General features: G+C 42.9%; 2 protein-coding genes across 4 annotated transcripts in view; one reads left to right on the forward strand and one right to left on the reverse strand.

The window, feature by feature from the left end:
• The window catches only part of ITIH2 (inter-alpha-trypsin inhibitor heavy chain 2), a 27,754-nt gene extending 22,291 nt beyond the window's left edge, over positions 1-5,463 (forward strand). The window contains exons 17-21 of the mRNA XM_049813729.1: positions 1,534-1,647; positions 2,693-2,891; positions 3,588-3,760; positions 4,517-4,628; positions 5,092-5,463. Of these exons, the coding sequence (XP_049669686.1) occupies positions 1,534-1,647; positions 2,693-2,891; positions 3,588-3,760; positions 4,517-4,628; positions 5,092-5,239 (746 nt within the window). The 3' untranslated portion in view covers positions 5,240-5,463. The remainder of the gene's footprint in view (positions 1-1,533; positions 1,648-2,692; positions 2,892-3,587; positions 3,761-4,516; positions 4,629-5,091) is intronic.
• On the reverse strand, positions 5,406-23,411 carry KIN (Kin17 DNA and RNA binding protein). 3 transcript variants are annotated; one of them, XM_049813731.1, is made up of 13 exons: positions 23,245-23,411; positions 20,682-20,776; positions 19,758-19,801; positions 19,509-19,631; positions 18,364-18,545; positions 16,890-16,938; positions 16,511-16,568; positions 12,873-12,993; positions 12,330-12,380; positions 11,555-11,623; positions 10,374-10,473; positions 9,248-9,348; positions 5,406-8,273 (listed from the first exon to the last, which is right to left on the reverse strand). In XM_049813731.1, the coding sequence occupies exons 1-13, from the start codon at positions 23,356-23,358 to the stop codon at positions 8,211-8,213; spliced, it is 1,170 nt and encodes a 389-aa protein (XP_049669688.1). In that variant the 5' UTR covers positions 23,359-23,411; the 3' UTR covers positions 5,406-8,210. The 3 variants fall into 3 exon arrangements, 2 of the variants coding, with proteins under 2 accessions (XP_049669688.1, XP_049669687.1); XM_049813730.1 differs by having other exon boundaries at positions 12,873-12,996; XR_007507636.1 differs by lacking the exons at positions 5,406-8,273; positions 9,248-9,348; positions 10,374-10,473 and having other exon boundaries at positions 11,853-12,380; positions 12,873-12,996.
• Between the last annotated feature and the right edge of the window lie 8 nt (positions 23,412-23,419).

Below are 23,419 nucleotides of genomic sequence, written 5' to 3' on the forward strand. Positions count from 1 at the left end.
TAAAGTTACTGCCATTGTAAATGACAGATGAATGTTCTGTGGTAGATAAAAATCTCTGAATGCCCTGATGACTGATGGATCCTGTTAATGCTTGGGCCTTTGCCACAGTTTAGTGCCTACTTAAACAAACCAGCTGTGAGAACCATTGCCTATAAAAGCAGTACAGCTACAATAACTCTGGGAGTGTGCCTGTCTGTGGACGTGTGTATTTACGTAGCTATCAAACAAAGAGCTATCAAACTCCTTCTCAGCATAGCTCAAGGGTTAATCTAACTGCTTGGAAAAGAAGGTGAGCAAGGCGAAGTTACCTGTCTAACTTGTACATGTATTTCACACTGGAAATTCTTTTGTTCCTGGAAATGTTGATCAGAACAGGCCTTGGCATCAAGTGGAGGAAGATCAAGCAGTTGGTGAGAACAAGAAAAAATGATTGAAAGCTATATCTAAGAGACTCGATATGTTCAAAGATTCAAGACATTCAATAGCTCCTTCACCCCTTGGATGGTACCTACCCCACCATTTCCTGTGAAGACAATCCTGGTCAAGGGTCTAGGATTTGTCTAGTGCACAAGAAGAGTTAAATACTTCCAAAAGATGAGGAACACCAGTGAATGACTGGAAGCTGGCCTGACTTTCCCCATAGGCATAGGCCATGTCTCTGAATGTTGACAGGGAGATGCCAACCACCACCAAACCAGCAAGAGCTGGGCAGTGCTTTGAACTTCAAGATAAGACTGGAGGCAGCTGCCTTCAGTGACTGGTGGAGGTATTTGGCTCATTTGACGCCAGTTTTAAAGAACATATGACTTTCAGAGGGGCCCAATACCACCAGGCTGTTAAACATACTGTGAGAACAAGTCCTGAATTGTATTCCTCAGGGGAGTTGGTAGGCAGGATATATCTTTACCCAACATCAGTATGGTGGTATGGACTTGTAATGTGTCTGAGACCTTCTTAGATTCAGAGAGTGATGTCCTGGGAGTGTGTCACTTCTAGAATTAGGCAACAGCTGGGCATGGGGGGTGTTGGATATTAGTTTTAAACAGAGGTGTCACCCAAATCCTGCTTTCCATGCCATAGGTCCTTTTCCGAATCTAGACCTCAAAGACCGGTCCCTGTCTGTCTGGTGACCGGATGGGTCCTTGGTCTCACCTGGAGGCTGGCTTCTATCATGAAGAAATAAAACTCAGCTTCTAGAACTCCAGGTTGAGCCTGTGGCACCCTAGTGTGCAGCTGACCAGTTAAACCAGTAGTTCACTGCACTTGGTGGTGTTTCACAAGCCAATCATGTCGTATCATTTCCTTTTCTTAAGCAGGGGAAGTATATGAGAAGAAAGTGTCTGAGGGACTTTTGTGAGGAGCATCTGAGAACTTTCTTAGCTACTGCAGGGGTAGAAAGGGCCCTGGTCCTGCTCTGAGGAGTCCCAAAAAGTGCTTGAAAACCCCCGAGGAAAGCGTCTCAGACTTTGTGTCCCTTACCTCGAGGGCAGGTACCAGCCTGCTTCTCATGCTTGTTTCTTTTCTATGTTTCAGTTGACAATGACCCACATTTCATCATACACCTGCCCAAAAGCCAAAGGAACATCTGCTTCAATATCAACTCAGAGCCTGGAAAGATCCTAAACTTGGTTTCTGACCCTGGTACCGGTAAGGAAATAAAACGTGATTTACTTTACAGCACACTTTTCTTCTCTCAGGTCTGAAAGGTGTTCAGAGGGAGCAGGAGAAACGCCTACAGGGAGGACTGTGTGCTACCAGGAGTGTGGTTGAGGGCAGTGGTTATTTCCCTCCACATCTGGAGTTTTGTGTCCAGTTTGAGGCTTGCAAGTACAAGAAAGTTGGTGACAAACTGGATCAAATTCAGTGGTGGCCACCAAGACGATAACTATAGGGCTAGAGCACAGGACATAGGAGAGACTGAGATAGCTGGGTTTGGTCAATCTTAAGAAAAGAAGACCCACAGTGAATTTTGTTGCTGTCTACAGTCACCTAATCAAAAGGTAAAGATGGAGCCTGACACATCTCCAAGATGCATAGCTAATGGACAAGAGGCACCAGAAACAAGTTGCAACAGGTGAAATTCAGAGTAGGAGCGGGGTACTAGGAAAAACTTTTTCACTGTGAGATGGCCAAACACTGGGAAAGGAGCCAAGATAGGTGAGGAAATCTCCATGATAGGTGAGGATTCCCCTTTCTCACTTGTACTTTTAAAGAACAAAGTGGAAGGTAGATACAAAAAGAAATAAAACTGAAGGCGTTCCTGGTGGCAGGCAGAAAAGATGTGTAACTACCTATGAGCATTTCTTTAACTTCTGGGATATATGTAAAATGCAACGAGCATTTGGAAGCAGGTTAAGCTGGGCTGGAAATGCAGTACCATTTCTCCACTGCCCATCTGCCCCATGCCTTTCATGGACAGCGAGGAACCAAACGTCTTATGAATCAGCTTATACTACCAGCAAGACGTAACAACAATTCCCACCAGATTAATATGCTAAGGAATGAACAGTGACATCAGGAGGTGATTTAATAAATTATTCTCTTCTCTTGGCTGGCAAGATGAGAAAAAACAGAGGGGCAGAGGGGTCCCTGTTTCTGCTGATCCCATGGTACTCCCCGCTGAGATCAGAACTCCAAGTCTCTAGGTGGTGCGCCAAGATTTAGGCAACATCTGCTTCTCTGCTCTTCACAGGAGTTGTGGTCAATGGGCAGCTCATTGGGGCCAAGAAAACAGAGAATAAGAAACTCAACACATACTTTGGCAAAATTGGTTTTTATTTCAAAAACAAAGGCCTGAAAGTAGAGATCACCACAGAAACGATAACGCTGAAAGATGGATCTTATGGCATCACACTGACCTGGTCTGACACTGGGCATATCATTCGGAAACAGTAAGTTGCTGAGTATTTGCTGTCTGCCCTATGGAAACTGTCTGCAACACAGCATTGGACTGACCCAGCTGTGGGTGGGATTCAGGTCACAGGGTGCCTACATCTGTGCCCATGAATCTTAGCTAGATATCTGGCCTCTTGTTATAGTTAATGAAATTAGGCAGTAGGGCCAAGAGAGCAATTCAGTTGACTAGACACAAGTAGAAAGAGCTGAATTCCTCTCCGTACTGCTGACTACATTAGCCAAGACCAGGATTCAGTTGCCTAAACACAAGCACCTAAAGTTATTTGAGATACCTTCAGGGTTTCTGACATGATGGGAGACATCACTCACAACATCCAGGAGACCTTCACCTGCAGATTAACAGCTAGCAGCCACGTTGGACACCCTACAGCACTAGACACCTGTTTAGGCAACAGGATCACTTCCAAAATCTCCATTCACTGTGGCAAGAGCTTAAATTTGTAGGGCACGCTGTGGTTGCCTGAACATGGGCATGAAGTGTCTGTCCTATTAGGCACTGTCCTGCCAGACCTCTGGGTACCACTCCCAAGGCTGTGGGTTTCTGATGGATCCTCTGCCGTACCTGCCAGCCCCGTGTGGTTGTTCTGGGTGCCCGAGAGCATCTCAAGGGGCCTGAGAACTTAATGTGTGGGCAGCTGAACTGAGCCCTTCCTTTGGTTCATCTCTGTTAGGCTTCTCATATCTGTGATGAAAGAAAGCAACGTTACTATCACCGTGGGTGAGGAGATGTCCTTCATGATTTTGCTGCACCGTGTGTGGAAGAATCACCCAGTTAATGTTGACTTCCTGGGAATCTACATCCCCCCTGAAAACCAGTTTTCTCCTGCAGCTCACGGGCTGATAGGTAAGGGCTGCGGGTCGGGTGGTGGGAATGGTGGGGTACTAGGGAAGGTTTTTGCTAGATCTTTGAGTGAATTCATTGGTGTCTGTGTCCTGATGAGAAAGGTGTGAAAATTATTCAAATAGAAAATGGGGGAGAGTCCTGTGATGTCCTGGAAGCCCCAAGGACATTGTAGAACATCAGGGACCAGAAGATTATTCCTCGTCCCAGCTGGGGAGTGCGTTTTCAAAACAGGCCTGACTAGGTGACACTGTGACAGGGCTTTCCCAGCCTTGCCAATCTGCTGCGGGTAGAAAATAAAAAGACCGAATGAAACAAACGCCTCAAACCTTCTTTCTGAGAAGACTTCTGTGCAAACAGTTGTAATTCAGCTCTCCCCTGGATGACAGCCCTTTTCTGGCAATGATATAAAACAAAAGCAAGGGCTCAGTTCATGGGGAAAACCAGCCCTTCGAGCCCTGGACCCACCCAAGGCTCCTTTTAAGATGTGGGAATCCTAAGCAGCAGACGCTGTTTTCCCAATTACTCTTTGCAGCTCCAGTCTGCTTTCTTAGAAGAAGTTTTCTGGCTCAAAAGCAGAGCTTTTTACTCTCCAGGGTGGGTGATGTGATAGCGCTGGAGACACGGTGCCCTGTGATCCGTGCAGGAGGGGTTTGCCTGCTGCAGCTAGTTTGATTTTCCAAAAGTGCCCGGCAGCAGCTTATGTGAGAGCCTCAAAGGTTAGGACATGTGAAGAGCTTTAAACCTCTCTTTGATCAGGCCAGTTTACATCTGAACCAGAAGTGTATATCCACCACCAAAGACCTGGGCAAGCTCCAGAGAAACCACAAGCCACCATGGAAGTGAAAGGCAACAAGCTTACTGTTACCAGGTAAGAATAATGTGTTTTATTGCTCTTTGTAAATCTGACTTCTTCTTCTTTTTAATGACGTCAATGACTGTAAGCTTATTAACTTTCAAGGATCTTGGGGGGGGGGGGGGGGGAAATCCCTCTGTTTGCCCTCTGCTAATAATCTGGTTTTAGCAGTTGGCAAAACACTTCGGACAAGTTGGGTTCTTTCCTATTTTTGCATGAACAGTTATGACCGTGTAGCTGCCCAGCATCTGACCTTGGACGGGCCGTGTAAAAGTGCCTGGGACCCCCACAAAAGGGCGCACGAGGTCATAGAACTGTAAAATTCACTGCATTTTGTGGTTGTTTGCACTCTCTGCTGGTGGAAGACGCAGATCTTGCCACTTTGGCAGAGCAGCACCATGAACGAGCAGGATTATCGATGTCTTCTTGTCTACCTGTCATGCCGTGACCTTCCTTTTGGGTGGCCTTTTCTTCACAGGGGACTGCAGAAGGACTACAGGACGGACCGCGTGCTTGGGACTGATGTGCAGTGCTGGTTTGTGCACAACAGTGGGAAAGGTTTCATAGACGGGCACTACAAAGATTACCTCGTTCCCCACTTGTACAGCTTTCTGAAGAAACCCTGAATGCTCCAACACGGAACCAGTTTATTACAAAAAATTCTTATCTGCTCCTTCATGCCCAAACAACTCTTCTGAAGAGTAGCTGTCAGCCTATCAAGCCAGATCAACTGAAGGTGACTTCACCACCATTTGCTTTATAAATGATCAGTGTTTCAAAGCAATGTAACTCCCTTTTCTGTTAAAAAATGAAATCTGTAATAAAGTGACATGCTGGGCTGTAGTAGGTATCTCACGCTTGCCATGTCTGATTTATTGGATAGTAAACTCCGTTAAAAATTTCAACTGTTTTATAATATACATTTCAATAGTACACTTGCAACAGCATTGTGGCTCCTGCAATGTGGGTAATCAACAGAACAACCACATTTAATACTTACACCTTTGCTTTTTCAGACTGCTGGGAAAGTGTAAGTTCACATACTGCTGGACTGGGCAAAAAGGAGCATATGCATTAGATGTAAAAGAAATTTAACAGAAAAGGAACATGGACTCTGGAATGGGTATCGTGGGGAGTCTCCTGTCTTTAAGGGTGGGTTAACCAGTGGCGAGGAATGTCCTTGAAATAACTGATCCTGCCATATTGCAAGAAAATCAATTACATGAGTCTGAGACAACCTCCAGCCTATTTTTGTGAAAATTTCAACATCACGGTGAAGTTCACACACAGATACACATCTGGGAAAGCAGGAAACATTCAGACCATGTAGAAATCACCACCAGTAATAAAAGCTTCCCTTCCAGCGGGATTAGCTCCCAAAAGATGCCTTACTCTTCAAGAGTATTCAGCAATGAATGAGACCGGTAGTGAAACAATTATGCATGCATATTTATCTAGAGCCAGATATAAAACTCCGCTTTCGGCAACCTTAGAAAAAAAAATGTTGGCCAAATTCTTCTCAGCAGCCCTAATCCAGGAAGGGGGCTCAAGTAATCTACTTGCCATTCTGAACTTTAGTTTCCTTCACTTACGAACTAAAGGCTGGTACGTGATCTTTCCTGCAGCCACGGTATCAGGATCAGGGTCTTTTAGGTGTCTCTTCAAAGTAACTCTCAGAAGGGCAAGTAACTTCCCTACAAACCATTCACTGTTTCTTTGAACTCATTTATTAGCTTTGGGCCCGACACCCTGCAGCAGTGAGTTCCCCATTTAACTAGGCCATGGGGGCTGGGGAGGAGAAACCTGACAAGCGTGTTTTTAAATCCCCCAATCAGCAATTCCACTGTCTGTTTCCTAGCTTGTATGTGAATACAAGCAGTGAATAATCATTCTCTGGTCTTCTCCCCACAATTTGTAACTTAACATGTCTATTATTTTCACTCTAATTTTTCAGGCTCCAGAACGTTAAGTGCAATTATTTTCAGTGATACAGAAGCTGTTCTGTTCTTTCACTTATCCTCATTACTCTCCTATGTACCTCTCCTCACTCAGTACCTGTTCTTTGAGAAAGGGCAGAGCTGTTTACACAATCCAGGTTGCACAAAAGAGCCTGAATTTACAGACAAGTGTGTCTTCTGCCTCCAGTTTCCTTCCTCACAATTCTCCGTTCTCTAGATGCTGCCTTACTGGTCGACTCTGCCTTGCAGAGAGCCATTTGATATCCTGTGTGAGGTTATTTCAAGCTACTCCAGACAGCAGCTGTTCCACCAAACCTCTGCAGTCTTTCAGTTTTCCTGCAGGGGTCCCCTGGAAACCACAAATCACAAGACAGTGAACCTTTGAGGCAAGGAAAGGGACATCGAACAGTGAGGCGACCCTGAACTTTTAAACTGCAACATGACTGATGTGCACACCAGGACAGATCCTGCCCTCTTCAGCCCTCAGCTGAGATCTCCTCTGAAAGACACGGGGGCTATAGGTTTTCTTTCCATCAGGTTCCACAGACATACAGCCTCGCCAGGGGCAGACTGGACCATCAGGTGATGGTTTGTATTTTGCCTGGGATGACTCACATCTTTCTTTTACACAAATAAGGCAGTGCACCAGCTGGGCGTTCTACTGTGCTCTTTGGTGGATATAAACCAAGAGACGCCTCACGCGCTTAAAAGGTTGATAAGAAATACACTCACCTAAGAAAGGTTTATGTTTATTCCTGAACTGCCTTAGAAATTAAACATTGTACAAAATGTGACTTTTTTAAAAAAATTAAAAAGTAATGTTACATCATTTAGCATGAGTAATGTTACTCCTGTAGCAGAGCAACAATGGAAGCATGAACAAAGGAAAAGGCTTTGGAAAACCAATCCAGCAATCACCAATTTGTATCTGCACACACTTCAGCTGGCATCCTAGAAACCTCACAAGTAGGAGTCCCTATGAAGATAAATTGCATATTAAATTATTAGGAACCCTGACAAGCAAGATGATGGAAGAGTGACGACTTGCACAACTCTACTATTGCTGATGTGCTAACCAAAAGTAAGTTGGTGACAGCACTTAATAAACCAGAGCATTCTTACAACGTGCAGGAAAATAATCCCTTGCAGCACTGTTACCTTCCCGCTATTCTCTTAATCCCTTCCCTTGTTTCTGCAGCCAGAACTCAATTTTGGCTGCAGATTGAGAAGTGTGTTATTTAAACTCCACTGGCTCCGACACACACTGCCTGCCTCAAGCAGCTATTTGTAGGTAATTCTCTCTTTAATAGAACTGCTAACATACTTCAGTAAATAAAATACTCCAGCTTGCAGCTATCTGCTTGTATTTTACAAAAGGAAATTGAACCAAATATTGTAACTTTGATATAGAATCAGATGAAATATTTCCACTGATAAGATTTCCACAAACACTTTATCTAACAAATCTGTAGTGATCTTTAAATAAATCCAGTTTGCTTGTGGTTAATTTCTATATACATTATAAATACACACACACAATTAAAACCCTGACATGGTAGAGTCTTGTGTCTGCCTGCAAGATGCCAGAAAGATATTTTGGGGAACCAAAATCTTCTCTGATCCATGATTGATTAGCACCTCAGGCGAGTTTGGAGATGTCTTCGTACTGGATATCTTCAACTCGACGTCCTTTTAAAGGTCCCTGGAGAATAATGTAGTGTGAGAAATAAGATCAAAATATAAACTTGTTTGTTTGTTAAATTCCTATTGGGGAGTTTAAAATAAGATAGCTAAAGGGACTGTACAAAATCTCACCACGTTTCAACATTTTTCAAGAAGCACAACCCAAGTGAATAGCACTAGAAATCACAGGCATTAGCGTTTTTACTCGGGCTGCACACAGTAAAAGCACAACGACTACTTCTCTGTTTAGCCAAAGCTCCTTCTGTGGTTAGGACACCTGCACAAGTTTCTTCTCAAGTAAATTCTCCAGAATCCAATGTGGGCTGAATTTCTGCAGCCCTTCTTTGAATGGGATCCTATCAGCGTCTCTCTCCTGCAAGCTGTTTTAAGAAATTTGACTTTGACCCAACATCCTCTCTGCCATATCAATGAGTTTAGAGATTGGTTTTGCAGAGAACTAAGAAGTAGCCACACAGACAGACATGATGACATGGCCTAATTTTAGCCCAGAGAAAGGTGATAGGTAAAAAGCCAAAACAACAACAACAACAATAAAAGAACTGTAATTGTTAACCATGAACAAGACAACAAATAAGCACATAAGCCCCACATTCAGTCTGGAAAAGGCAGGAGAAAAACCACCTCCTTGCATATTTCACATTTTTTACCTTCCCACAAAATAGTACAACAGCCACGTTCAAAATAAACATACAAAATATTTTGCAAGTCTCTTTCAAGTTCAAAACTTGGTAAATTCAGCATCCTGGCATCTTTTTAAAGGCAAACACAGCAGAGCATTAGTCTGCAATGGGGAATTATGTGGCTGTTTTCCTACCGGTTGGGAATAGGCTGGGGGTGACCACAGCACTTTGCACACCATAAATCCCACCTGTAAGACAGGATTAATGATACCATCTTTCTTTGTGAAAGCTCTCCAATGTACACATGAAAAGCGCTCTACGCAAAGGAGATCTTGCAGTGTTTGATACTTACAGAGTCGATGATTATTGTCGCTGAAAACCTCTTTTCATTGATAGATTCCAAGATGCCTTCATTTCCCCTGTAACCACCATTTAACACCATCACTTTCTTGCCTGAAATGAGAGATAGGAAAACAGTTACACGACAGGGCTCCCACTTCTTTTGATGCAGTAGTGTTCAACTCCACTGACAGCTGAGGGATAGAAGGTTTCTCCCAGCAGCTCCATCAAGCAGCACCCAGCTTTGCCTTACAGCCCGCCCATTTCCAAAGCGCACCTCGGTTTACCGCCTCAGGCTACACTGACCCTGTGGGCAGAAGCCCCTGAAACTACATCAGGGAAAGAAGCCAAAGCTGTTTCTCCCACATCCCATTCCCCGTGCTAATGGCTCAGTGCACCTCTTTTTTTTCCTTCTGTCTCACACAGGCAGTCCCCTCAGAACATCAATTCTAGCGCAAGGGTGGGCAGAGCTCACCTACAAGTACCATTACGCTGAAGAGCACCCACAGACACCATCAACCAGCTCTCCACCAGCTGCAGAAATGCAGAATGCATCACGTCTGCTGAAAAAACTGTGAATCCCAAGATGCTGTGCCCTTTTTCCCCCTACGCTGACACTGTTCTGCTTACTGCTACTCTGACCATTCCCTGAAATACTGATCAGATGCTACACACAAACATTAGTGTGTACCAGCCACAGAAATGCCAGTGAACCAAACAGAAGACGAGGTAAGCTTTGCCAAGTGCGTACAGCTATTTGAGGCATGACTTTGGAGGGAAGATACAGGATAAATATGACCAAGGGCCCTGAAGGGCTCCAAGAGATGCTTCCTGGCAGCTGAAGGGAAATGCTTTCATCTCACCAAATGAACCGATTCCTAAAGCACTTCTATCTTCTCAGAAAAGAATCTAATTCTTACGAGAAGGGACTGTGAAGACTCAAAGCAGAAGCAATTTAATAATTCCCTGGAAAGTAACCAGAGGTTATTTGGTAAATGATCAAAGTAGCTTACAAAATGCTGTCCCAAAAGCAAGAGGGCCCTTGTTATGGTACTTTCAAGTGGATGAATCATACTTTAGAACTGAAACATAAGTTTTGCAGTGACAGCTGAGCTGAAAAACAAACAAAACAGCTATACCTGGTGCAGGTATTACGGTTTCCAGATGTGTCTGATCAAGCTTCAGTTTGTCTCCAGAATCAATCATCTTCACAACTGCTGTATATTTGTCAATCACTTCCTGTTGTGAAAGGTAGAGGCCAATCAGAAAAAACAAAAAAAAATTCTCTGTATTTCAAAATCAGCAAACTCAGGACCATGAGTCTGCACTTCTACATTTTCAAAAGCAGCAAGAACTTCTGAGCTGTCCTAAAGGCACCCAGCTTTCACAAACTGCCGACTGGCCCTGCTCTGAAGCTAAGGTTAGGTTAAAAGGGCTCCTCTTGAACATCAATGACTGGTCTAGCTGACCACTAATTTTGTTGGCCTTGTCTGAAGGTTTTGTCAACCTTCGGGTTAGCTATCTTAGCTATTCTCTCAAAGGTGGAGAGTAAATTAGAGGCTTCTTTCCCCCACGGGAGGTTAAGCTGGCTGGAAGCCACACAGTGACAACTGGATACAACCTCTCAATGAGGCAAAATGTCACTGATCATCTTTGTGCCTAGCATAAACCATGTTCAACCTCTCATATTCAAAGCTCAATGGAAGACAGCTGCTGGGACTCATAAACCTGCCCAGATGTCTATCAAAAAAAGCTGTGATTCTGAGCTCTATACACTCTTGTCAATTATTCAAAACGCCCCTGGGTGTCGTCTTTGGCACTCTTGCCAGAGACTGTTGAGTCCTGGACTACCTAGTACAACATCATTTCACTGGCAGTGGCTAAAAGAAAGCATTTCCAAACAACAGAGCAAGGCTTACAGCTTGAAGATTTTGTACGCATTTAGGATCTTGCTCAAAGGCAGCATGCTGCTTAAATATCAGTGCAAAACTGACTAGTCTTGAGATCAGAACACAATTGCACTGCTCTTGGTCATATCACACTGACAAAGTGACTGTTCTCTAAGGTGGATGTGTTAATAGGGACAAAATATGCACGACAAAACCGTACTTAAGAAAGGATCACTGAGTAAATGACATTAAACAAATTCAGAGATTCACCCCCTGCCCAGAACAAGTCCCAGTACAGTTAAGGTGACATTTCAGCCCCTGTCAGTGGTGACTTAAAGCTGAACAACTTCCACAATGAACCAAAATTTCAGAAGTCATCTGATACCAGAAAAGCTTAACCAATGCCACATGCTTCCATTTGCACCCTTTACCTTAACAACTGCCTTCTTCTTGTGGTACTTCTCTCCAAGCTTTTTTGTTACAATTTTTACAACGATTTCCTGAAGATTTGAAAGGAGAAAAAAAAAAAATATCCAAAATATAAACAACTACACAATGTAAACTAACTGCACATTCAGTTTGCTCTGACTCCAACCACAGACTGTACAGCACAGCACAGGAAGCAATGATAGTAAAGACTCAGCTTTCAGGAATTTGTCTTTATCCTTGAATTACTGCCTCGAAGCAGCAGCTCTCAAGACTTTTTTTTTGGTTTACAAATACACTTACACTTGAATTCAGATATAATGTGACAGCCCACAATGGGCCAAGGGCAGGACTTCTTGATCTAGAAGTCCAGTCAAAAAGTAGAAGCTGAGATGAGGTCTCTCAGCTCAAAGGCTGATGTTGAATTTGACACCTCTATGAGAGTCAACTACTGTGTAGAAAGAAGAGGGCTGTAATACCATGATTTAAACATCATCTGTAGAGACTCACAGTACCAACTCTTTAATTAGAGAATTCCACCCCATCTGAGATCAGGCATACGATGCTTCAGACTGCAGATCATGCTCAACCAGAAGAGTAATTCCTCCCAGATACTGTAATATTTCACATTTGGCAGCTTGGAAAATAAGAGCGAATTTAGTTTGGAATCTGCTTTTGGATCTTTATACAAATCAATAGCGGCTTTAGAGATGCAGAATTGGTTGTATTTGGTATAATAATAATAATAATAATAATAATAATAATTTTTAAGACACTTACAGGCTGCAACCAGTAGTCTCTTCGAGATGTTCTTTTCTTCTCCTCTTCAAGCTACAGAACAACAACAAATAATCACCATTTACTTCGTCCTTTCACTGCAGCTTTCCCATGCCTTTGAAAAGCTGAATCAATTCTTCAGGCCCACATCAAGCGGGGAATAAAAAAAATACAAAAAACAAACAACTAAATAAGGGTAAGTCAGTGTGTGCTTGCTGCATAAAAATCAATCTGATGAGATCCAAGAATCCATGGTAAAATTATGGAGATTTGTATTTGGTTTTGTCAAGTGTTTCTAGATATTTTCTTCTCTTCCAAAATCTGTATTTCTTTACTTCCAGCATCTCAGTCGACTGGGGAATAGGCACAGATGAGCAGAAGAAACCAGTGTTAACAAGGAAGTGAAACCATTTTGCCTGATAAGATATGAAAGTCTGAATTCCACATGAACCGAAGGTCTGAGGTCACTTCAAAGGGACGCCCTGGTAAAGTGGACATTGCCATAGGCATGAGGTTACAAAGACACAGATCCTGCATGATTATTACCTCCATAATCTCATCCAGTGCAGATTTCTTCTTCTTCTCTTTGGACTGACCAGAGCTATGAGCTGATTCTTTTCTTTTAACCGCCCCTTCCACCATCTTCAGTGCATTTGGTCCAAGGACACTGCTGGAAGAGTAAGATGGTGTTTTCACAGCAGATCTTACATTGTTTCCTCTACCAAGATGCATCTGAAGAACTGGTTGTGCAAAAAGGCCTGCTGATCTATTTAATTTCAGTTGTGCAAGTCACATTCCAGACCCTGCATGCTTCCTTCTCTAGGACTGCATTTGGCAGCTAGAACTGGTCTCCTTGAGGTGTAAACTCCATGTCCACTGATGTTCGCTGCTAGCAGTCCAGCAGAATGAAACAACCTAATGATCGGTTCACCAGTGCAAAAACAAAGAGTTGATTGGGGACTTGAGTTCAGTGGAGAAGACAAAAGCAGGTCTGCCAATAAGGTTTACAAATTCAAAAGGACAAACTTGTGGCTTTAGAGAAGCCACCTGGACAGAGCAACTCTCAAACGTGGTAGACATCTAGAACTCCTTCCAGACAGATACTTAACCTATCCGGCAATGGGAGAAAACACATGGGAATCTGTAGAAAAGGGTTCCACACCCAACAAATAAAAACCATCTTCACAATCATATTCAAAATAGGCAAACAGCCTACAACTTATGAAAGAAAAGAGCAATCAGCACATAAAGTTACCTCTCAGGGATCAGGGAACATCTAGGCAAAGTGAGAACTGCCTAAAGGCAGCTTGAGTTAAGCCATTTTTATAAAAGACATTTGAATGCAGTAAAAAAATTTAGGTGTTGTCTCATCCAGAAAGATGAAGAAGGCTGCTGTGAGGTGGACAGTAAGGTAATAGTAATATGGCCTTACAACAAATTGCATGTTCTGCCTGTGGTGAAGATGTTGGATATACTAGCAAAGGGAAGATACGTAATGGGAATGAAGATACAGAAATGGCAGTAGAAGCAACACTGAGAGAAAAATTGTATTTCAGAGGAAGTCTGGATAATCTCCACAGCAGAGTTCTAGAAGAAATAGCACATTAAATCACAAATCAAATAGCAAGTACTTAAAGTAACATCTCATAAAGGGTAATGTACAATTAAAACATAACAACTGCAGTGCCTATATTTAAGAAGGAAAACATATCTAGCTGTGAGGTTACTAAGGGATTCCTGGGTGTCAATACTAAAACAAATCTTATTTAACATATTCAGGGACAAAGAGTGACAGACCACCAATGCTGTTTGTGTGTGTCATCAATATGGAGAACACAAGAAAGAACTGGATACCAGAAGGGACTGGTTTATCTTGAAAACCAAGTTTTAAAAAGCACAAAATTCAACAGCATGTTACGCAAGCTCACGTACTTTGGAAAGTTTACTCTGATTACCTTCTATCTACTAGGAGCTGTTTAAGAACAACAAAAGCAGAAAGGGGTCTGGCTATAATCACAGATGACAGCTACCAGTGTGGACCAGTCATGAAAGAGTCAAATGCAATCCTAGGAAGCATCAAGACAGACAAGCATTAGTGCCTTGTATAAGCCATGGTGACGTTTCATTTGCAGCATGCACAAATTCGATCAGCTCCCCTGTTCAAGATTAGCTGAAACTGGAACAAGGACAAGGAAGGGATATTCAGGAGATCAGAGGAATGGGGAGATAAGGCCAGCACTGTGCAGACCTGCTTGTACAGTACAGTGAAGGCTGGGAGGCTAAAACTGTTCTCTACAAATATATTGTCTGAGAAAACAAACACCAGGGAGAAAAAGAACTATTCATATTGAATGCCCCTACCACCACAAAAGCAACTGGTATAAACTGGCCATGACTATGTTTACCTGGGAAAACACAGACAAGGTCCTAACCATCAGAACAAACAGGTTTTGAAGGATCTTCCCTTGGGATTATAAGACTAGGGAGACCCTAACTGTGTACAATGAAGGCTGATCAGTGTGCGGACAGGACTGTACACTGGTAGACTTGCAGTACTACAGACAGGAGTCAGTGACCTTGATAGTAGCTTCTGCTCATTCCTTAATCAGAAGTAATTCTAATCTTACTTGTCCACTGAGTGAGTTAAGCAGGGATTTGAGGATGTAAGCTCTCAAGGGAAAAAAGTAAGCCCAGGGCTCCCAATTTGCTCAAGGGCAGTCAGCATCAGAAGCTGCGTCTGCAGCACCAGTGGTGACTCCTAGCTTCATGTCAGACACACGGATTTTCAAGGGAAGGCACACCTTCCCTCTCCCTCCCCTTTCAGCAAGGCTCCAACTCCATCTCTGTACCCAACTACCAGTATCCCCATGCCCTCAAAACTCTACTGTCCACTACCTATGATCTCCTGGTCCTATTTCTGTACTCTGCTCAGGAAATACAGGTGACAGGTTTCTGTTGCTTGCACTGTGAGCATAGAAGGTGGGAAGCCAGGAAGTCCTACTGCATGCCGCGCTGGGGTACCGGACATCAGGTTGAACTTAACTGATCCTCAGTAACAGCCAGCAGCTGCAGAACACACCGTTACGCTGACACAGGGAAGCAGTTTCCATATACGACTCTGATGTGATTCCTGTATCACCAGTGACATTAAAGTCACTGTCTGGTCACTTTACCATGAAGTGGGTATCCTAATTTTGCTTCTACACTACTATTACAAAGTTTACAGACAAGTATCTCTCATATGCTATGAAAAAAATTACACTGCTTGATATATGTTTTCACATTCAGCCAAATTTTAACAAGCACCTTAGGTATTCCTCACTGCAACTATTCAGGCGAGTGTCTGAATTAAGTTTCAGACTCATCTTAAGCACAACTCAATGCTTAGGGATAATTTACAAGTTTTCCTCAAAGCCTGAAATCTGTATCTATTATTGCAAAGAACTACTTTATTGTCTCATTTTCTGCCTGGCGTATTTCCCATCAGATACCTTATCTAAGAGCTGAGCCTGTGATGAGAGGAAAGCTTTCGTTTTACCCGCAATACATTTAATTACAGTATTGCCTCACATGAAAAGAGGTACTGCTCATCAAACAGTTTCACAGACTGCTATAAGTCAGTATTGTTTGTGTTATTGATCCTTTTTGTCCTGTGTTGCTTGTGGTTATATGACGACAATTAAATTCATGAACTTCAGAAAGATTTACATCAGGTAGATTCAGCTTCTTAAATGATGATCAGAGAAAGTATTACCTCCAATTAGACAAGGCAATCAAACCCTTTAGGAACCAAAATTAACAAGTCATGAATACCCATTCATAGAAGGCAGCTGGAACTAGATGGCATTCACTTCAAATACTTTGACTGGATCCCTTATCCACCCTTTGATATAACAGTATCTTAGAAGAACCTATAACTGCCTATTACTTTATGGACATCTGCCATAAACCATAGAAGATTCAAGAAGGCTCCTCACAGCACACATTTAAGATATACCCATTCATCCATTTTAAATACAAAAGGAACTATGAAGTCACCTAGCAACCCCTCCTGAATAACACGACAGGATGAGATATCAGACTCCAAATACTTCAGGACAAGATACATTTTCCTGCCCATACAAATATCATTGTCATATAAGTGCTTTGCAACAGTAACGGTTGCCCTTAAATTCTTTTCTCACCTTGTTTTAGAAGATGCTGCTATTGAAGTACTTGCTCCTTTGTTTAAATTAAATGTAACTAAAAAATAAAAAGACATTACTCTATTTCTATCTTTAAATATAACTGCATTGAAGGATGTTACAATTTTTAAAATCTGTGAATGGAAAAGATCATAAATTTGAAAATATTTCTTAATCCATGTTTTGGTTCAGCTTTTAAAATAAATTACATTCAGCATTATAAGAAAGAATATTCTGTATTACCATATTCCAGTGCTCTTTATAACTGATCTCAAAGCACTTTATGAAGCACCGAGCAGGCCTCAGCGCTCATCTCGTTTTAATCACAAAATCAGCTTCAGTAGATTCTAGAAAATTACATACATCAAAATCTGGTTACCTTTTTCTTCTTCATTTTCTCTGCTCAGTTCAGTATAGACTGGCTTTTCCTGCCAAAAGAACACAAAACACATTTCAAGAGTCAAACAGAAACATGAGCCAAGATATCATTTTTTGGTGATCATTGATTAGCTCCGTTTTACAGACTACTGTGAGATTATTACAAGGAACTGTAATATTCAACCTGGCTTGATTCATAAGAAGATTATAAACTGAAAACATTATCTCATTACAGGCTCCTGTGCAAAATTCTCTAATTAACACTCTCTACAGAGATGCTGTCTAAACTTGCTTGATTCCAGCATGAAAGGAAAGTGGCCTTACTGTAATAGTTTTCTCTATTTGAACCAGCATGATTAGACTGGTTTCTGGACAGACTGATAACCCAAAGAAGGAAATTCTGGAATCTTTCCAACTTTTTAGCACCAAAGGCTCAGACCATTTAAATTTCAATTAGTTTTAAATTAAGAGAAAGATAATTATTTACAACAGCATTTAAATGTACCTATCAATACCCAGGACCAAATGGGAGGTTCCAGTCCCAGGCAACAACATGTATGGAAGTCATGGAATGACACCAAATAAACAGATCCCAAATACCACACCAGCACTATCAAAATAAAACTTTTTACTATGCTGATTTGATTATATCAGCCCCTCCTAGTTATTCATCTCAGCCTCCCCACTGTACAAAGTATTTGTTATTTGCAGCCCTAAAAGCTGTGAAATACTATAAATGAAGACACATCATGCTGGTTACTGTATTGTTTCCTTTCCAAAACTGTAGAGTGATTTTTGCATCACTAATCACTTGAAAAGCAGCAATTATCACTCTTTTAGTACTAAAGCAAGCCAGGTACAAAGTAACTCCAAGTTTTCCTCCAGAGCAGCATATAATCTAAGATAACTGTATAGCAGAAAAATTCAGAACATAAGTGAAGAGATGTGGTGATTCAAGTATGGAAGAAGACAGTCTAAATCAAAGCCTGAAATGGCCAGGATCAGACACTAGGGCCACAGGATACTATTCTAGTAGATTTCAAAATCACATCAGATCTAAAAGGAGCTGAAACCTTTGCTTTCTTTCATTTTTTTTTATTTTTTTGAAACTGATTCCATAGAGGACCTTGCTGTTCATCAGATGTAAAAACCACCAGCAAGTTGGTTAGTCAAGGAAACGTAACAAGTTGCATTTTCAACAGAAACAAGTTACTCAAGGCTTCTATCAGAAGTATCTGCGAGAATACTATTCCTTGTGGGTTAGAAAAGAACAGCAATCCAGCCAAATATGCCAACCGTTCCTCAGTTTAAACTGGTGATGAGCCTGTAACCTGAAGCGTGAAGCTTACTCATCACCTTTTAACTGACTACAAAGGAAATACCAGTGCAAGGATCCCAGCAGCGTTGAATTCACCGTTAACTTAACCAACGGGAGTTTTGAGCTGAAGGTTGACATAGGGTGCAATTTTCCTCACCAGTTCTTTTCCCTCCAGACCTCTTCTAACTTGTTGCTCAATGAATTTAGCAGTTTTTTCTTCATCATCAAGGTCCTGTTTCTTCTTCCTCTCTTGTTCTTGTTGCCTGCGAATAGTCTCTGGATCCCTATCAATATATTGAATATACCAGCCTTTTGGAGTCTCATCAACCTTGCAAAGACCTAAAAAGTCAATGCAAGATACAGTCAGATTAATACTCACAAAAGCAAGTAAGGGACAAAGAAAATATCAAGACCATTTTCACATACAGTCCACATTCACTGTAACAATGCAGATACTTTCCCAGAGACAATGTACCCCCTACTGGCCTGGTAAAATTGACTTTGAATCACCTTTAGTATGTGTTTCTGCCCTTCAGCTAGCTGGTTCTATTTGGAAATAGGCCAGAGTACATAATAAAGTGGACGGAGTGTTTTACAACACTTTCCTTATTAAAGAAAATGTTTCCTTCCCACTGTTTTAACAAGGAAGAAAACAGAAATCTAACATATATAAACAATACACACTAAGAGCATCATACTAAAGGAAACATTACTATGCTACGCTATTGTTACTATCTCTCACTAGAGTGATTTTTCAAACACTGTATGACTCATGAACGTATCCTGTAAGACACAGGCAATCAGAGCCAAAGTAAACTTTCTGTCACACCACAGTGCCATTTAATCGCTCTTCCTCTCACTGAACACAAAACTGCAGATCTCAAGCTTTAACCCTTTCACTAGTCCAGGAATGAAAATGACTGCTCGCTTCTTGTCACCTTAAATATGGAAGGATTCTGTAGTCATAAGAAATGTTCTATCATCGTCTTTAATTTTTAAATGGCAACTGTTGGAAGCTGATTTAGAATTTAGCAATACCTCCACTAAATAGAGACCAACAGATGAAACAAGGAAAGGTTCATGACTGATGCATTTATCCCAGACTTCTGACATTTTTCATAAGCAAATTCCTAATGGTTAGCACAGAAATATGTTTGGACATCTGTTAATATATATACAGGAGGGGAGGGGAAGAAAGAAAAAGGAAATGGGAGAACTAATGTAAACATTTACTGATCACTTATCAGCAATGCAATTACCCAATAATTTTAAAACTTCCCAACCCCGAGCAACTACATTTACCTTCTCTCCCCAGCCATTTAGTAAAATCAGTCAGTGTCTCCCACTGTGTGGCATTCATGTGGATGTGTTCTCGATGACTGATGTATTCATTGTACACAATATTATTGTGGACTCTCTTTGTTCCTGAAATACAGAATTATTATTACTAAATATAAATATAGGGCCTAGGAGAAAGCAACCAAAACTTCTTGCACTGGACTAATAAAAGACATTAAAAACAAACAAGCAAATGAACAGTAAAATATTTACCAAATCGCCTCCTGAGCAGTTCTAGGAAATCATTTCGGAATTCCCTTAGGGGATAAAAAGAAAGTATTTCAGTAAAAATTTAACAACTACAAAGTAATTTTCTATTGTCATAACAATTAAATATCTGCAGTATAAACGAGTATTCTGTTGAACTGAGCATGATGAAATTCAGACAGTCATTTCCCTTTTTCAATAAAGTAGCATTAAACGCAGTATGCATGCACAAAGAAACACAATATGGTACATGCACACACAAGTTAAATCTTCAAAAGGATAATACCCTTTCAAAGGGATAAAATGGAAAGAATGAAATCTAAATACTTCCCACTAATTGCTGGTATTTCATTACCAGGTATCTTCCCAGGTTGACTGACACAAAACACAGGGCAGGACAAAGGGCAGCAGTGGTAGATGGGGTGGATTGATCACTCATCTCACTGCTAATTCAAGGGCTTGAGTATAAAGCCTCACTTCAGGCTCGTGCTGACGACAGCTCCAGTCAACCCAGCTGTCATGTAGGTCAGCTGGACAAAAGACTGGGGAAAACTGCGGGACATTAGTCACACCCCTGACTTGTTATCTCTCTGTAATGGTTCTTTTTGCTCTCTGTAACTCTGCATGTGTGGCAGTCACTTAGCTGGGGTAAAAGGGTGACGTACTTTGTAACATAGAGCAACTTAAAACAGGACTCAGACTCGGGATAAAACTGTCAAATTTGATTGAATATCATGGCTCCCTGAAGCTTCTTACATATGTTCAAAAGTGGCATTGCCTAAATTTTCAAATTGCCATTGAAAAAAGAGCTGACACTAAAATGTGTCAAAATAAAGTGTCTTCAGTGGGACATGACTGAGCCTTAGAGGTATGGCTGTGCAGATCTGATACAGGAATGAAGATCTGGGTAAGAATATATAGCAAACTTACTCAGAAAAGTAATCCATGAATTGCTGAGGGTTTTCAGAAGCCAGCAGCAATTGCCTCTGGTGGGACTCAGACATGCAATGACATTTGAAGCCATTCTATAAAATAAAAATAAATACTTTGTCTGTCCTTGCCTCAATTTGCAACACTTACACAACTGAAGAGTATTAAAAATAATGTTTTGCAAGTGGACTTTCTTGGAGGCTCCACAGAAAACACCTTAACTCAGCCACAGCCTACACAGAGTAGTTATTCCTCCTGACCAGGCAAGCCAGAAACAAAGCTCTTCCCAAGGCCAAGAGCCTCCAGACGAACCATGAAAAGGGTTACGAGATAGGACATTCCAGCAGTCCTCTTCATCCCTTGTGGAATGGGATAGACAGGGCACCACCCAGGTCCACTCCGGACCCATCCAGGCGCTTCTGCGAGAGCACTGGAGGTATTTGCTGGCTCCCTACCAACCAACACTGACACCAAATGTGTGTAAGGAAAGGATGGTGTGCTGGGAGCGCTAAAGCTATGGACTGTGATAGTTTGGCCACCTCTGGCACACGGTTGAAGTCATCAGAGCTTCCCAAAAAGCACCCAGATATAGGACATTTGACCACATCCTTTTTTGCCTAATGTAATGCTCTTTCATCACAATATGATTAAAACTACAGCAAATTTCATTCCATGGGAGCCCTGCCCCCCCTTTACAAAAAGATCTGGTTGTAAAGCAGTGAAGTTTTTTTCCTTGTAGTCACTGGGAAGAGAATAGGATTTGAGCTTCTTGGGTGAAAGGGAGAGGGGGGCAGAAACAGTTGAAGAACAATACAATTAACCATCCACAGGATGCTTTATTTCTCTTCTCTAAGGCACATTAAAGAGGCTATTCATGGAGAATGGAAAACTAAAAGCACAGTTAGCCCAAGTGGAGGTACTTTTGGAGCACAACTTAGGTGAAAACATGAAGAGGACATTCACATCCCACAGGCATCTGGGTCCAAGTGAATAGACAAGTGAAAAGAAGAGGGGGAAGCTTCAGAAAAAAAACATCTCATCATAACAGAAGAAGAGGAGAAGAAGCCAAGCCAGAATCAGAAGGAAGGAGTCATCAGTACAGGAAAGACATGGACCTGTTGGAGCAGGTCGAGAGGGGGGCCACGGAGACGATCAGAGGGCTGGAGCACCTCTCCTATGAGGACAGGCTGAGAGAGTTGGGGTTGTTCAGCCTGGAGAAGAGAAGGCTCCAGGGAGACCTTATAGCAGCCTTCCAGTACTTAAAGGAGGCATACAAGAAAGCTGGAGAGGGACTTTTTACAAGGGCATGTTGTGATAAGAGAAGGGGTAATGGCTTTAAACTGAAAGAAGGCAGATTCAGCCTAGATATAAGGAAGAAATGTGTTATGACCAGGGTGGTGAAACACTGGCTCAGGTTGCCCAGAGAGGTGGTCAATGCCCCATTCCCTGGCAACATTCAAAGTCAGGTTGGATGAGGCTCTGAACAACCTGATCTAGTTGAAGGTGTCCCTGCTCATTACAGGAAGAGTTGGACTAGATGACCTTTTAATGTCCCTTCCAACCTAAACAACTCTGTAATTCTATGAAAAGAGACCTCGCAGTGCTCCAGACATGCATCTCCTTGGGCATGTCGCCACACGCACCTGGCCCTCAGGGGAAATCATGGCTACCCTCAATCCCCCTCTGAGGTGGATAGGAGCCACCTAATTCTATACCCCATTGATCTCTCAAGGTGTGTCTGAAGGAATCACCCCTCTCGGGGGCTTGGGGTCACCCTGTGGTCCCTCTCACCCTGGGCCGATCAGTCATTCTACAGGGGACTGAATGTCCCCAAAGACAGTTCAGGGCCAACACACTTTCTTGGAAGTGAATGAGGACTTCTCCCATGGGGGTCTGGGGATCCCAATAGGATTGCTCCACCCCCAGCAACTGGGAATCCTCCCGGTCGCACCAATCCACCCCCAAAGGGACTGCAGTCCATACAAAAGGGAGCGGGGATCCCCAAAGGAGAATAAGGACCCTCTCCAATGCTACCCTAAAAAAGAGTTGGCTCCCAGCACGTGAGGCCAGGATGCTCCCTAGAAGCATCGCACCCCACAGATGGGATCAGAGACCCCACAAGGAGACCAAGGACACTTACAAGAGGAATCTGAGCGAGCCCTGTACCCCCCACAAGGGAGCTGGGGAACCCTACAACGTTATGAAGCCACGTATCCCCTAAGGCGATCGCAGCCCTCCCCCCGGAGGATTGGGGACCCCAACAAGGGCGATCGGAGCCCCTCCGTGTCGCCCTCAATGGCCCTAGGGACGCTTACAGAGGAGATGGGAGCCCTCACAGGAGGACTGAGGACCCCAACCCAGGGGATGTGACACCCTCCCCCCCCCCCCCCCGTGTATCTCCCGCAGATCCACCCCCCTCAAGAAGACTGGGGTTCCCTACAGGAGGGTCGGAGCCCCCCGTGCGCCCTCATGGAGGATCGCCAGACACCCCCACTCCCCTAAGGGACGGGGACCGGCCGCGCTCCCTCCGCCACAGGCCCAGCCACCACCGGGGCGGTCTTACCTCATCGCGGCACTGCTTCTGGCACATCTGGCAGTACCAGCGCAACTTCTGCAGCCCCTTAGACTTGATGCGGTTGGCGATGGCCTTGGGGCTGAGGAAATCCGACTTCCCCATAGCGGCGACCCTCACCCTCCGACACCCCGCTCCCTCACACCCCTCCGCCGGAAGTGACCGC

Source organism: Accipiter gentilis, chromosome 11 (assembly GCF_929443795.1).
Source record: "Accipiter gentilis chromosome 11, bAccGen1.1, whole genome shotgun sequence".
NCBI classification, from domain to species: Eukaryota; Metazoa; Chordata; class Aves; order Accipitriformes; family Accipitridae; genus Astur; species Astur gentilis.

Excerpts from the sequence above, each read along its gene's own strand:
- KIN (XM_049813730.1), bottom strand. The coding sequence starts at position 23,358 with ATGGGGAAGTCGGATTTCCTCAGCCCCAAGGCCATCGCCAACCGCATC. Across the intron at positions 16,569-16,889 it reads AGAAAATGAAGAAGAAAAAG|TTACATTTAATTTAAACAAA; the intron begins GTAACCAGATTT and ends TTTATTTTTTAG. Across the intron at positions 12,381-12,872 it reads CACTGGATGAGATTATGGAG|CTTGAAGAGGAGAAGAAAAG; the intron begins GTAATAATCATG and ends GTTGTTCTGTAG.